General features: G+C 29.1%; 1 protein-coding gene and 1 pseudogene across 1 annotated transcript; both read right to left on the bottom strand.

Annotated features, from left to right (window-relative positions):
* Positions 1-1634: 1634 nt before the first annotated feature.
* On the bottom strand, positions 1635-4972 carry LOC104758290 (uncharacterized). The gene is made up of 2 exons (XM_010481127.3): positions 4590-4972; positions 1635-4226 (listed from the first exon to the last, which is right to left on the bottom strand). Exon 2 carries the CDS (start codon positions 4224-4226, stop codon positions 1812-1814), a length of 2415 nt encoding a protein of 804 aa, XP_010479429.1. The 5' UTR covers positions 4590-4972; the 3' UTR covers positions 1635-1811.
* A 5141-nt stretch (positions 4973-10113) lies between these two features.
* Positions 10114-10596, bottom strand: LOC104759894 (major pollen allergen Ole e 10 pseudogene; annotated as a pseudogene).
* Between the last annotated feature and the right edge of the window lie 5093 nt (positions 10597-15689).

Here is a 15689-nt window from a genome sequence, read left to right as displayed (position 1 = left end):
TGATTTGGTAAGATTTCATCTTTAACACCATCTACTTCAAGAAATTAATCGGTCGGTTTTAGGACATTAATCGACCAAATTTATCAAAAAATTTAGTTTCAATTTTGACCTCTAGATTTGAACTGGTCTCTCAATTCAATGATCGTGACATCGCAAATCCTAATTTTAGTTGAAAAACTAATCGGCGTAGTCAATTCGTCTTTCCAATCTGTACCTAGATTCGCTTATCGTCGTTCATTGTGAAAGGCTTTTTTTTAGAGATCGGAAAAGAAGAGAGATCGGGATTACAATTTGAAATTGTGACCGTTTGAAATCGGGATTATAATTAATCGGAAATTATACCGTTTACATAAATTGAAATTTGGGATCAGGCTGCAGACCGTTATTAAGTATTTTTTTGTTTTCTTTAAAGGATTTGCTACTTTATTGTTTGTTTTTTGGTAGGATTTTTTTAAGTTACAAATATGTGATTTTCAATACCGTAAATTACAAAATGCTCAAGAAAAATTTTCCGCTTTGGACCACCATTTTTGTTCGACCGGCCCTGATTACATGCAATATTGTTGTATTAATTTATAATATCTTTAGTTTTATTTATCAATATCATTACAAATTTTGGAGCCTCTATTATATCATATTTTTTTGGATTGTGGTATCAGTAAAAACTTCTGAGCCAACCAACACCACATGGCATATCCATTAAACCAATTGGTTAATAACCATAAATTTGAACATAAAAGTCATAGAGTAAACTTTTAACTATGAGACGATCCGAGTTACGTTCGGTACACATATTTGAAAAATCGTTATAATTTTTTTCCGTCGTCACTTCACTCTCCATTTCAAATCGTTAAAATAAAAATCAACTTATTTGCTATGAAAAAGACTTCACTCTGGTTTTCTCTAAGTATCACAAAATATGTTTACATTTCAGGAAATATCGTATGGTCATGTGATAATTTTTGCAGAATCATTGTTGCAACGTAATAGCAGAAAACCAAGGGGACTCACCCAAGTCAGCATACAAATCCGTGGTGAGAGTCAAACATTGCTCCACACACTTCAGGGGAAGAATACTGCAAAACAGGAGAGTGAAGTTTTAGTGTTACTGTATTTCATTAGATCTGCTTAACCAATAAAAGTCGTTTGAAAGCATTTAATGTCAAATATTGACTTGCCTTTGCATGGAGGAGGAAAGAAAAAAAATTCTCCTTGAGCTTGTAAACTTGTTAAATATGATATCCAGGCCAAAGTCGTCAAGCACAACACCTATAACAGCAACTGAACAAAACAAAGAGGTAAGAGCACGGCAGAGAATAAGTGGCAAGATGATGGGTTATTACCTCTGCTATAGCAATCTCTGAAAGAAGTCAGGCTGAAACATTTGAAAGAAACGATCCCATATGTGTACCACAATGTCGTCGCCACCAGTACTAGCTAGTCTCTCACCAGATCCTGACCACTTGAGACCACAAGCCTCTCGAGTGTGACCTCTGTAAGTTGCCACGACGTGTGATCTGATACGCGCATCGCTGTTGATGATCCTTCCGTGGAATTAATGCTCCACTTGTCAGGATGTGGTTGTTCCACATAGTTTTCTGTGTTTTGCAATTTTGCATCGAAAAGGTTCAGGCTTTCTATGGCTTTCTAAATTGAATTAAAACACAAACTGAGTTCAAAAGATACAAATGGAACACTTGAAAGCAAACAAGTCTACAAAAGATACTAAAGCAAAAAATCTAACACATGTGAGAAATGATCATTTGATATTCTACTTGCATTTGACTGCCCCAAAACAACCTCCAACACGCCTAGATCAAACTATATTCTGCGATGTTTCTCTGTTTTTCGGCTCTCCTTTCTTTTAACCATGCCACATTTTGTTGTGCCTTAATAATACGCTCCTCTATTGACAATGACAGCACCATCAGCTCTTGAACACTCTTTCTAATGAAAGCACTATCAACGTTAAACAAACAGTCTTGTCCCTGGCTTCCTTCCCGTACAGCTATGTGAGTGTTTGACTCCTCAGATGGGATTATGACCTTATTCTTATATGCTTTGCTTGTTTCATCTCCAGTAGTGCATCCAGAGGCAAAATTTTGACGAGGGCTTGGATCATTGTTGTCTGCATTTAATGCTAGCTCCTCTAATGCAAGCTTTTTCTGGATCAAACTGTCATCATCAACATCATCATCTACCTTGTCAGCTTCACTACTACACAACCTCTCATCTGAGCTCGCCTTTTTTCTTGCTGTGATACCATCTTCTTGGAGTAACCGGTCTGGTTCCTTACTGCAATCATCATAAGTAGTCATCTTCTCTGCAAAACTACCATGCACATCAAGCTCATCGTCACAGGTTTGCGTTGTCTCTGGTGGTGACACAAGGATGTCAACTACTTCTCGATTACCACCAAGAGGAGAATCTGAAGAATTGATTTCATTAAATGGGCTTGGAAGCATCGCTGCTTTGTTTACAGTCTTTTCATTCCTTTGTTCTATTTCTGGTGGTCGTAAGATTTCATCTCCATCACATCTTATCGAAGCAAACTTTTGACAAGTCCTCGAATCATTGTTATCCGCCTCAAGTCTACTCTTTTTACCAAGCGGTTCAGAAGCATAGGTGAGGCTATCATTTTCATCGTTCTCACGAACTCGCTTCATGTTCTTCCGTTTCTTGTCATGCGCTTGCTTCATGTAGTGGCGTCTCATCTTTGTTGATACCTTAACTATCTTGATTCCAACACGTCTTCTTCTGCTTATCTTAGAGCCAGAAGGAACAAGACTAGTATCATCACCTTTGATGTTTGGCGCTTGCAATTTTAGAGCTGTTTCAACAACCTGCGTCGCGTCTGAAGAAATTTTGAATTCTAGAAACAACGCTCTCCGCCACTCACAGAACATTTGAGTAACACGAGGTATTGCAGAACGGGAAGGAATGTACAATGTCAAATCATCAATAGGCTTATCATAATCATTCCAAGCTGCCTCCTTCGAGAGGTTGCTCCGGTTAATATGAGAAGGAACATCCTGAAGCATCCCAAACTGTAAAGCCACCCGATTGGGGAAGTAATGCTCCACACAGTCAATGCCAACAAGCTCAGACACCTTGATGCAACGAGCAAAAGACAAATATTCATCATCAAGACTGGGACCTACATGAACTATCATCGCTTTTTCAGGGTAAAATTGAGGAAACTCCCAGCATTCCACAGCTTGTGTGTATGGGCGCAACTCAAAACTTTCCGTCTTCGAGTTGTTGTGAATCTCCCATGCATTGCTTGTAATCTGTTTCAGCTTATGCCAACGGGCCAATCTTGGCTCACCCTTTTGCATCTGATTAGGTTTTGGCTGTAGTTCCCTGAATCTCTCCCATGTCCAAACTTGGACCAATTTAAACAAGGCAGTCAGACCAATCTTGAGGATAATACTCGACTCCTCGAAATCTCTAATGTGGTTTCTCAAGAGACTTAGCTCTGCATACAAGTGAGCAAGAACAGCAGGAGCAAGAGCAGCCCTAGTACCTCTTGAAAGATGAACAGCAATTGGAAAAATGTGTTCAGAGTGATGATAATACCGTGATGGAAACACAAAGTAGCTAAGCCATGATACAAGGAAAGCAACATGCTCAAGCTCATCACCACTGTCCATGAATCTCTCTATCCATGCTACTTGGTTTGCAGAAAAGCCTTTCTTTCTCTTAATCTTCAGACATTCTTTCTCCAGTTTCGCCTTTGTCTTCTTTCCTGAGATATCGAGAGAAGCAAAAATAGGCAAACCCAAAACAGTGAAACCTAAAAGCACCATAACGTCTTCTAGTGTTATGGTTGCTTCACCCCAAGGGAAAACGAAGGTTTTGGTTTCAGGACACCATTTCTTAGCAATAGCCAGAACAAGATCTATGTCTTTAGGGATTTTGACTGTGGATGCCATGATTGCTTCAAAGATCCCAGCTTTTCTCCAAGTGTGTTCGTGAACATATGACATCTTCTTAGCCCAAAGCTTGAAATCTTTGTTCGCAAATCTCCAACCATAGAAAGAAACACCCATAGACAGAGCCTTTGACTCAGATCTTTCAATGGAGGTGGTGAGACATGGTTTTAAAAGTTGGGTTTTTCCCCTGTTAGATCTTCGAGCAAGAGCAGAATAAGTTGATCTCTTTCCCACGTCAGAGGGTTCTTGAACCTCATCAAGCATGTCATCGTTGTTCTGTTGAGAAGACATCTACAAAACAAAACCTTTTTCAAACTCACATACGCATCTACAAGTTTACACCAAATCCAACAGGAACCAACTCAAAAAGTTAGCTCTTTATGAAAAAACAATTTCTAGCTAGGGGTCTACAAGGTAAGTGCCTAAAATGGTTCTGTAGCGACTAAGACCTCATCACAGAATCAACTCAATAACAATCATTCAAACTCATCTTAACCTCTGTTTTTCTCGAAATGCTACTCCAATGATTACACAGACACAAGGACAGACTCATACAACATAAGACTCAATCACACAGAAGAACCTACTCGAACCAAAGCAATCTCGAAGTAAATGCTAAGTTTAAAAAAAAAAAAAAACAGAACAGAGACATACCTTGTTAGAAGATGTCACAATGTCGGAAACGGAGTCGCTTAACGGCACCGGAAAGTATCACGAATCGTCCAAAGTTGAGTCAGCGTAGTTGCCGTACAAGATCAGAGAGATTTGGGTTTCTCGAAAAGAAGGAAGAAGCAAGCAGTATAGAAATTGAGAAAGTAGGGTTTTTTTAGATGGGGACGAAGAAGATAAAAGATAAAGTTTTGGTTTTTAATCTCATTTTTTAATTTTTTGATTGAGTGTTTGAAATGAGCAAAGAAATGAAATGATGTTGCAGGGGGAGGAATGGGAACAGTTTCTTTTTAGGGAGATTGACACACCGAGACAGAAACTTCTTTTATTAGGGCAACTCCAACCATAAAACACCAAATTTTGACACTAAATTTAGTGTTTTGGTGTTCCAAAAAGTTTTTCATCTCCAACCACAACACCAAATTTCACACTAAAAACAAAACTTTTGATTATAATATTATTAAACTAAAATTCTTTTAATAGTTTAATAAAACATCAAAATTTATATAAATGATTTATTTCAATTCAGTACAACAAAGAAATTAAAATAATACTTTTTTTTTAATTAAGAAATAAATGATATATTACTAATTTTCAGAATTAGTAAATTCGAACCATAAGTGCTTAATTAATGCATTTCGAAGTTCAATATGTGCTTCACGGTTTTTAATCTGTCTGTGTCGAGCTAAAAATTCTTGAAATCGAGCATCATTGTCGCTTGCCATTTCAACTTCTACAGTTGGATCTTCGACTCTTTCTTCAATAGGTGCGTCCACATCACGTTCATCCTCTATAATCATATTATGCATTATGATACAAGTGGTCATTATATCATGTAACACTCTCTTACTCCAATATCGAGCATCCCAAAATCAAGAAGATTTAGTTCAAGGACAACAATCTCAAGGTGAAGACCAACCAAATTTTAGTCAGTACTATGATTATCTTAGTGGAAATAATTTTCCTGGAAATTAGATTGTTGTTCAAAATTATATTATGTATCTTAGTGATTTTAGCTTTTATGTTTGTTTAGTTTTAATTTTGTAATATAATGTTTTTATTATTTTATTGAAGTTTAGTATGAACTTTTAATCTTATTAAATTTGATATTTATTTTAAAATTTAATCGTAATTATTATTTTATACTATATTAATTATAGTTACTAATTTATATTACTAAATGTAATAAGATAATTTTAAAATATTAATAATATATCAAGTTTTTAGTTGATTAACAATAATTTTAATATATTTTTAAATCAAAAACATGAATAAAATAATATATATACTTTTGGTGTTTTGTGAATAGTGTTACACCAAATATGGTGTAACACTATTCACAAAACACAAAAAAATAGAGATAGTGTTTATTTTGGTGTATGGTTGGAGAGCATTAACACTATAATTTGGTGTTTTGGTGTGCTCGTTGGAGTTGGCCTTATAGACACTTTATGCTATTGGAGCACTTTTTTCTATTGTTCACTATTTTTTTATTTTAGACACTTTATGTTATTGGAACACTTTTTCTATTGTTCACTATTTTTATGACAAATTTAACCTTACCCAAATATAAATAAAGAAAACAAACTAAAAAGTAACCAAACCAAATATCTTTTTGTCTTTATCTCATTTTTCTTTCTTACTTTGTTACTTGCTTTCTCTCTCTCAACCAAATAAAAAAGTAAGATTTAAGACAACTCTCTCTTTATTTCTTGTATTATCTCTTATTTTCCTTCCCTCTTTTTCATTGCATGTTTTTTTTCATTCTCTATATCCTAAACTTTAGATCATAAACCATAATCAGGAATTTAATTTCATAGCAATTTTAACAAATGTAGCCAAGTATGAAGAATTTTTACTAGAAAACATGAAATTGAATAATTTTTGACTCCTTGTATTAAATTGTTTATAAATTATCAAATTCATTGATGTTGTTCTTAATTGATAAAGAAATATTTGAGAATTATATCACTAGTTTTTGTGCTAGAAACACTTAAAAAGCATAAAGATTGAAACTCTCTAACCAAGTGTTAACTAGAATTGTCCACTTTTTTCTATTCTTCACTTTTTTCTTTATCTTTTTCTTGTTTATTTCTCTCTCTGTTTGTAATCATTTTATTTAATTATTATGACATATATTTTCAATTTTGCTTTTATGATTCGTTATAATTTTATTTTTTCTACATTTTAAGATCCATTTTACTATAATTAAAAATGAATAATTGTATTACATATTATCCAATTATAGTTGAATATTTGTAAATTATTATGTGGATACTTATTTGTGGATACTTTTTTATGGATACTTATTTGTGGATACGTTTTTGAATATTTTTTTTGTGGATATTTTTTTGTGGATACATGAGAATGTCTAATTAACATAATAATGCATTGTTTCCAATAAGAATGTTTCTTTAATGGTGTCCATTATGTATTATTTATGTGGACAACATTCTTTACAAAATTGGTGTCCATTAATTTGTATGGAGCTGATTATATTTGTATCTTAAAAACTAGGTTTGTATAATGAAAATTTTATGCCATCATGTGGATGAGGTCCTATGGATACTGATTAGCTATACATTATCTATTTATATTTGAATAATTGTTCGATATTATGTGGATGGTTAACATATCTAGATGAATACTTACTTTTGGATGATCAGAGAAAAATATATAAATACCTGATTATTCAATTATAGTTGAATATTTGTTAATTTTTACGTGGATGCTAAAAATGTCTTATTATGTAGATACGTATTTGTGGATACTAATATCTTATTTGTGGATACTTATGTGGATACTTATTCTAAAATCAAATACACATGGATGATGAGTTATACCAGTCCACTAAAAACTACTTGTGTTTTGGTGAAACAATTGTTGTTAACTATCAAACAATTTTAACCTCATCATATCCCCTAAAAAACTAAGAATGAGAATGTTCATTATATCCTATCCTAAACCCTAAACCCTAAACCTCTAAACCCTAAACCCTAAATCCTAAATCCTAAACCCTAAACCCTAAACCCTAAACCCTAAACCCTAAACCCTAAACCCTAAACCCTAACACCTAAATCCTAAACTTTAGTCCTTAACCTTAGATCATAAACCATAATCATAAATTTAATTTCATAGAAACTTTAACAAATGTAGTCAAATATAAAGATCTTTTACTATAAAACATGAAATTGACCTACCCCAACCTGTAAACCCTGAACTTTAAATTAGGCCAAATTTTTGACTTCTTGCATTAGATTCTTTATAAATTTCCAAATTCATTGATGTTGTTCGCTATTATTTGGATGGTTAACATGCATAGATGAATACTTATTTTGGATGACCAGAGAGAAAAAAACATATGAATACCTAATTAGTTAAACAACTTGTGGTTTAGTAAAGTAGTCATGGTAAACTATCAAACGATTTTAATCTTTCATGTCCATAAAATCAAGTCCACATGGATGCTAAATTATACACGTCCACTGAAACTACTTGTGTTTTGGTGAATTAATCATTGTTAACTACCAAACAATTTTAACCTTATCATATCCCCTAAAAACCTAAGCATGAAACCGTTAATTATGTCCTATACTAAACTCTAAGCCCTAAACCCTAAATCCTAAATCCTAAATTTTAGATCATAAACCATAATCATAAATTTAATTTCATAATAATTGTACCAAATATAGCCAAATATGAAGATTTTTTACTAGATAACATAAAACTGATGATCAATAACATATGAAAAAGATTTTATGGATGCTATAATATATATTGAATATGAAACTAAATAATCATAAACATATAAGCATATGAATTTGATTTTGTAGATGATAAATATATCAAAATACAAAATTTTAAAAAGATATAAATGTGGCTAAGGAATATATATTGTTATCCACTACTCAAGATTATTCAAACACATATATCAAAGAAAGAGAGTAAGATAAACAAAGAAAATAAAATTATTTGGAAATAAAGAGAGAGTTAGAGATGGTGAGAAAGAAAGATAAAGGAAAGAAAATAGAATAAAAAAATAAAAATAAAAGAAAGATGTGTGTTGAGAAGTAATATGTTTGGAGAGAGAAAGTTAAAGGGTAAGAAAGTAAAAACTATAAAAAACTGTGTGGTGGTCCAAAAGTGTGTTAGAATGCAATTTTTTTATAAAAAAAAAGTGTGTTAGAATGCAAATATTCCTTCTTTTTAAGGTAATTAATTAAATTATTAACTGGAATAAGTAACATTTGAAGTGTGCTTGACTGCTTGTATAAGTACATTTTATTATTTTCAGTTTCTTTTTAAGCTTATTTACACCATCAAGCTTTGGTGTCTCATAAGTTCTCTCTCTCTCTCTCTCTATATATATATATATATATGCATAAAGAAGAAAGATTAGTATGTGTGGCAATAATTGTCAAAACAAAAAAAAGTATGTGTTGCAATAACATTGTTGTTTCCTTGCAAAAAGATTCATATTAAAATATTAAATGGTCAAGGCACAACTAGCTAAATCAGAAACAAGAAACAGACCAAACAAAATCTTTCAAGTTTCATCAATATATCTTCTTCTTTCCAACAAATATAAATAATTTATTATGTTAGTGACAGATATATTTTTTTAATGAGATATTTATAATTTTTAAAGAATTTCAAATAACAATGAATATATTTACTACAGATAGTATTAACTAATAACTAAAATTAAATTTTAAAGTCAAAGTAAGATTAAAATACTAGAGCATCCAAATCCGGTCAGCCATAGAAAACAGAGAATCAAGCGAAGAACATAGCATTTTTTGCATACATTGTAGTATAGAAAAGAAGTCAAAAGTCTTCTAGGAGATAAAGATGATGAATTAGTTTGAGACAAGGCATGAACATTAGTTCCAATCAATAGTGTGGCTTCAGTTATGAAGATTATGAATCTATTATCAGTAACTGAATTTCCTACTACATTATGTAGCTCTCTAATAAATAATCCTCTCGAGCTATGCCAATTAAAATGAGCCAACTTCTTCATAATGATAACTAATTATGTGCCATCCTGACTCAATAACCGCACTTCCCTCTTCATTTTGTATCCAGAACGGCTTTGAGAAAGCAGGGTAAAATTAAAAATGGCAAAGGTATTTCATCAAGGATAGCCAAATATTCTGAGGGTGAATGTGAGCACTTTCGACGTCTCTTTAGTATGCGTTATAAATGAGTTACGTACATATATATTGATGATACCTTTTATCACACATAATCAAATCTATTACATGTAAACCTTATACATATCTTGTAAATGTTTTCACAATCACATACATTATTAGACTTTTAATATTCTAAAAGAAAGCTTCTATTTGATATATTATTTATTAATATTTTATAAATTAGATAGTAAGGAAAACATTTTCTATTATGTATTCTTTTTGACTTTGTATAATTGTTTGCATTTTTTAGAGATGGGGTGTACATAATATTACAAAAATTAGCGACTTCGAAAGTTTTGTTTTTGCAAAAAAGAAAACTTAAAAATCATGATTTTATTTATTCAGTTATCTATCATGGATATAAATCAGATCCAATTTTATATTTTCAAGATCCATACACACAACTTCCAGAACTAGGATCTGTATCAGTCAATGTGCCTGTATTTTTAAAACTACAGGCCTTCATGATTCGACCGTTGCTCTGGTTAAGCATTCATCGCAAATGATGCATGATTTACAATAGTATTGGGGATGAAACAGGATCCCCCTGCTTGGATTGGCTTACAATCAATTCCTTGACTACATGCAAAATCAATATTCTCTTGTAACTGTGCATTTGTCGCGGTCAGAGTTGCTATACACCATTGTGTGAAACTTACCACATAGAGGTGGTTGATCATGATCAAAGATAGAAAAATGAAAAGGATTGTCAAAGGTGATGACATTTTCATAACTGTTTAATTTGACTAGTTTTTTTTTCTTCTTCTTCTTCTTCTTCTTCTTCTTGATATTTATGTAAGTGTATATGTGTCCATATTTATAAGTATATATGTGTCTTTATATAGTATATATATATAACATAATAGAAAGTCAAAGATTTAAAACTCTACTTAGGTTAGAAATTTATATGTATAAATTAGAAATCTGACTTTAAGTATATGTATGTCTTAAATAAATTTTAATCACTAAATAAGTCAAAGATTTTAAGATATTCTAGGAATAGATAAATATGTCTTTATAAATACAAATAAATCTCTATAATAATAAATATATCTTTATAATTATAATTACATAAACTATTGGTTGAATATTTAATTCACAGCATTAGCTCTATATTTGTATCAGATTACTGAGAAAAACATAATAACACAAGTTATTATTATATATTTTGTATTTTATTGATATTGGGACATTTTTAAGAATATACTAAATTATATAAGAAATTTGAAAATTACACTCAATGTTAGAATTATTTGATAACTACAATTTTTCAAACAAAAAATGACAAAATTAGTGAGTTATATATAGAAATTTTTTGAATACATACCTCAAACTTAATAGGAAATTTGAACTCTATACTAAATCTTTTAAGTCTTTGAAATGTACCTTACGGATTGAACTAAATGACTATTTTATCCTCAGTTACAAATTAAATTAAAATAAATATAATATAATTAAATTAGTTTATTTGAAAAAATTATTTTTAAAAATATTGTGTAAACTAGATATTCAGAATTTTTCTGAATTCTTTTTTTTAAATGATGAATTAATTTATTGTATAATATATTAATCAATAACTGAAAGCTTAAATTAAGATAAAATAAATAACGTATGCCCTTAATTAATAATTAATTAAACGTTAAAAAAATAAACACAAAATAATTAAACTCATCATTGTGAGAAAATTATTTTTTAAAACCACTCTTTATATTTTAGATATTGAATTTTTTTTGATAATGATGAAGTAGATTATTATGGAAAATATTAATCAATAAAGAAAATTAAAATTCAGATAAAAAATAAAAAAGTGGTTTTATAAAACAGAAACAATACAAAAATGACAAAATCACAATTATATTTTCTTCTTCTCTTCGCCGGCTCTCATTTTGTGCCCTCTCCGACTACGTTTTCCAGCATGGTTAGTTTCATCTCATGGTTTTGTATTTAAAGCAGGTGATAAATCACATATGAGTTTTAATTGGGATTGTGTTCTAATTCTGGGTTTTAATTGGGGTTGTGTTCTAAATCTGGGTTTTAATTGGGTTTGTACCCTCTCCGTCATCGACTACGTTTTCCACCGTAGTTAGTTTCATCTCATGTCAATTTTATGTCTTTTCTCACTTTTATCATCTCTTAAAATATTTCCTCTTTTCAATTCTCTATTGCAAACTCCAAACGACACAGTTGATAGCCATTGAGCATATAATTTGTTTTCTAACTGAATACAGTATAATAAATAGGTGTGGAGAAAATATTGTACAAGAAAGTGGGAAGCAAAAATTAATTAGAATTATTTTTTTCAATTTATTATTATATAAAAATTAAAATAAAATTAATTAGAATTATTCTTTTTCCATATATGTTTAGTAAATGTTTTAGATTATATTATTTTTAAATAAAAGGGCATTCTCAAAAATACCCCTTTTTCCATACCCCTTTTTAAAAATACCCTTTCATGTTGACCATTTTTAAAACTACCCCTCTTTATATACAAAATGACCAAATTACCCTTTTTGAGTGACAGCAAGAATGTACAGTCATCAAAATCGAAAATATTTTCCCGCCAAAAAAGTTTCCCGCCAAAATTTTCTTTTTCCCGCCAAAAATCGAAATTTTTTCCCGAAAAAAAATATTTTTTCCCGCCAAAAAAAAAAATTTCCCGCCAAAATCGAAAATTTTTCCCGCAAAAAATATTAAAATTTATACCTTTTAAAAACATTGTAAACGCTTTTAAAAAACTTTTAAAAGCGTTTACAAGGTTTTTAAACACATTATAAACGCTTTTAAAACCTTGTAAATGCTTTTAAAAAGCTTGTAAATGCTTTTAAAAAGCTTGTAAATGCTTTTAAAAGGTTTTTAAACACCTTGTAAACGCTTTTAAAAACTTTTTAAAAGCATTTACAAGGTGTTTAAAACCTTTTAAAACCCTTTTAAAAATCTTATAAAAACTTTTACAAGGTTTTTAAAAACATTGTAAAAGCGTTTACAAGATGTTTAAAAACCTTTTAAAAATCTTTTTAAAAACTATTTGAGAACCTTTTAAAAACCTTATAAAAGCCTTATAAACACCTTGTAAAGGCTTTTACAAGATATTTTAAAGAGGTTTAAAAAGTTTTTTAAACAACTTGTAAACGCTTTTACAAGATTTTTAAAAAGTTTTTAAAAGGTTTTAAAAGGTTTTTAAAAGGTTCTCAAATAGTTTTTAAAAAGATTTTTAAAAGGTTTTTAAACATCTTGTAAACGCTTTTTAAAAACTTTCCCGATAAAACATCTTCTAAACGCTTTTTAAAAGCTTTTTAGAAACCTTATAAAACCTTTTAAAAACCTTGTAAATTTTTTTTGGCGGGAAAAATTTTGGCGGGAAATTTTGTTTGTCGAAATTTTTTATCAAAATTTTTTTGACAAAAAAATTTTTGGCGGGAAAATTTTTTGGCGGGAAAATATGTCGGAAATTTTTTGGCGGGAAAATTTTGTTTTTCTTTTTATTGAATAAAATAATTTTCATCTAAGGGTAAAATGGTCATTAAAAATTAAAAGAGGGCAAAAATAAAAATGGCCAGAAAAGAGGGTATTTTTGAAAAGGGATATATCAAAAGGGGTATTTTTAGCAAATTCTCTCAAAATATCAACCTTATTAATAAATTAATATAGAATGTAATAAGTCAATAATAAATAAACTAATCAACAGATAAGAAATATAAATCGATAAACAAAAAAAATAAGTCACTTGTTAAAAATATCGTCTATGTTATAAGTCCACTAGCCATAACATAAGTCAATTGTTTTAATATAAGTCGATGACGAAGATAATTAAGTCAACAGAATTAAAAAGCAAAACGATTGTTCAAGAAGTCGACATTATAAATAAATCAACGTTGATAAAATAAGTCTAAAACAAAAATAAATTGTAATCTACAATTATTTATTTTTAAATAAATTACAATCTAAATAATATCAACAAAAATATTTAAATTATTTTTATTCAAAATTTTAAGATCATTAATTGAATGATGTAATCATTATTTAAAATCTAATAAATAATATTTGTTACAATTTTAAATTATTAAATAATTTATTCCGAATTTAACAATTTTTAAAAGTAATTTATTTTTAAAATTGATTTATTTTTAAATATAAATTAAAATTTTATTATTTTTATCTAACTGTTAAAATTGTTTAATAATAAGGGTATTTTTGTCCATTTTCCTTTCAGAATGTGTAGTTTTCAAATAACTATAATATCAAGTGTAATTTTAAAATTTCTTTTCAAATTTAGTATATTTTTAAAATTGTCCCTTATATATATATATTTAAAAGTCATAATTAATTTAAAATATCTTCTGAAATAAATATTTTTAAAAATCAAATCAAATTTAAATAATTTGATAGAGCTAAAAATTTCATAATTATTTAAATTTACTAGTTTGTAGTTTTATAATTAAATATGTAACTAACTTAAACAAAGTTTAATTCACAGCATTAGCTCTGTATTTGTATCAGATTACTGAAAAAAAGAATTTGTTAAAAATGCCCCTTTTGATATACCCCTTTTCAAAAATACTCTCTTTTCTGGCCATTTTTATTTATGCCCTCTTTTAATTTTTAATGACTATTTTACCCTTAGATAAAATTATTTTATTCAATAAAAAGAAAAACAAAATTTTCCCGCCAAAAAATTTCCAACATATTTTCCCGCCAAAAATTTTTCAAAAAAATATTCCCGCCAAAAATTTTTTTGTCAAAAAACTTTTGATAAAAAATTTCGAAAAAAAAAAATTTCCCGCCAAAATTTTTCCCGCCAAAAAAAATTTACAAGGTTTTTAAAAGGTTTTATAAGGTTTCTACCTTATAAAAGCCTTATAAACACCTTGTAAAGGCTTTTACAAGATTTTTTAAAGAGTTTTAAAAGGTTTTTAAAAGGTTTTTAAAAGGTTTTAAAAGGTTTTTAAAAGGTTTTTAAAAGGTTTTTAAAAGGTTTTCAAATGGTTTTTAAAAGGATTTTTAAAAGGTTTTTAAACACCTTCTAAACCCTTTTACAATGTTTTTAAAAACCTTGTAAAAGTTTTTATAAAATTTTTAAAAAGTTTTTAAACACCTTTTAAATGGTTTTTAAAAGTTTTTAAAAGCGTTTACAAGGTGTTTAAAAACTTTTTAAAGCATTTACAAGCTTTTTAAAAACATTTACAAGGTTTTTAAAAGCGTTTACAATGTGTTTAAAAACCTTTTAAAAACCTTGTAAACGCTTTTAAAAGTTTTTTAAAAGCATTTACAAGGTTTTTAAAAGGTATAAATTTCAATATTTTTGGCGGGAAAATTTTTCGATTTTGGCGGGAAAAAATAATTTTTTCGGGAAAAATTTTCGATTTTGGCGGGAAATTTTTTTGGCGGGAAAATATTTTCGATTTTGATGACTGTACATTCTTACTGTCACTCAAAAAGGGTAATTTGGTCATTTTGTATATAAAGAGGGGTAGTTTTAAAAATGGTCAACATGAAGGGGTATTTTTAAAAAGAGATATGGAAAAAGGGGCATTTTTGAGAATGCCCCATGAAAAAAATATAATAATAATAATAATAATAATAATAAAAATAATAATAATAACTAATTCTGTGATTTAAATATTGAAACAATATATGTATTTATCATTATAAAAATATATTTATTATTAAAGATATTTATTTGTATTTATAAAGACATATTTATCTATTCCTAGAATATCTTAAAATCTTTGACTTTATTTAGTGATTAAAATTTATTTAAAACATACATATACTTAAAGTCAGATTTCTAATTTAAAGTCAGAGTTTTCAATCTTTGACTTTCTATTATGTTATATATATACTATATAAAGACACATATATACTTATAAATATGGACACATATACA

This window comes from Camelina sativa, chromosome 17 (genome assembly GCF_030686135.1).
Source record: "Camelina sativa cultivar CO46 ecotype springtype chromosome 17, ASM3068613v1".
Taxonomy (NCBI): Eukaryota; Viridiplantae; Streptophyta; class Magnoliopsida; order Brassicales; family Brassicaceae; genus Camelina; species Camelina sativa.
Note: the sequence above shows the minus strand (reverse complement) of the source record. Positions and strands in the feature narration are given on the sequence as shown.

Coding starts and splice junctions, on each gene's coding strand:
- LOC104758290 (XM_010481127.3), bottom strand. CDS start 4,226: ATGTCTTCTCAACAGAACAACGATGACATGCTTGATGAGGTTCAAGAA.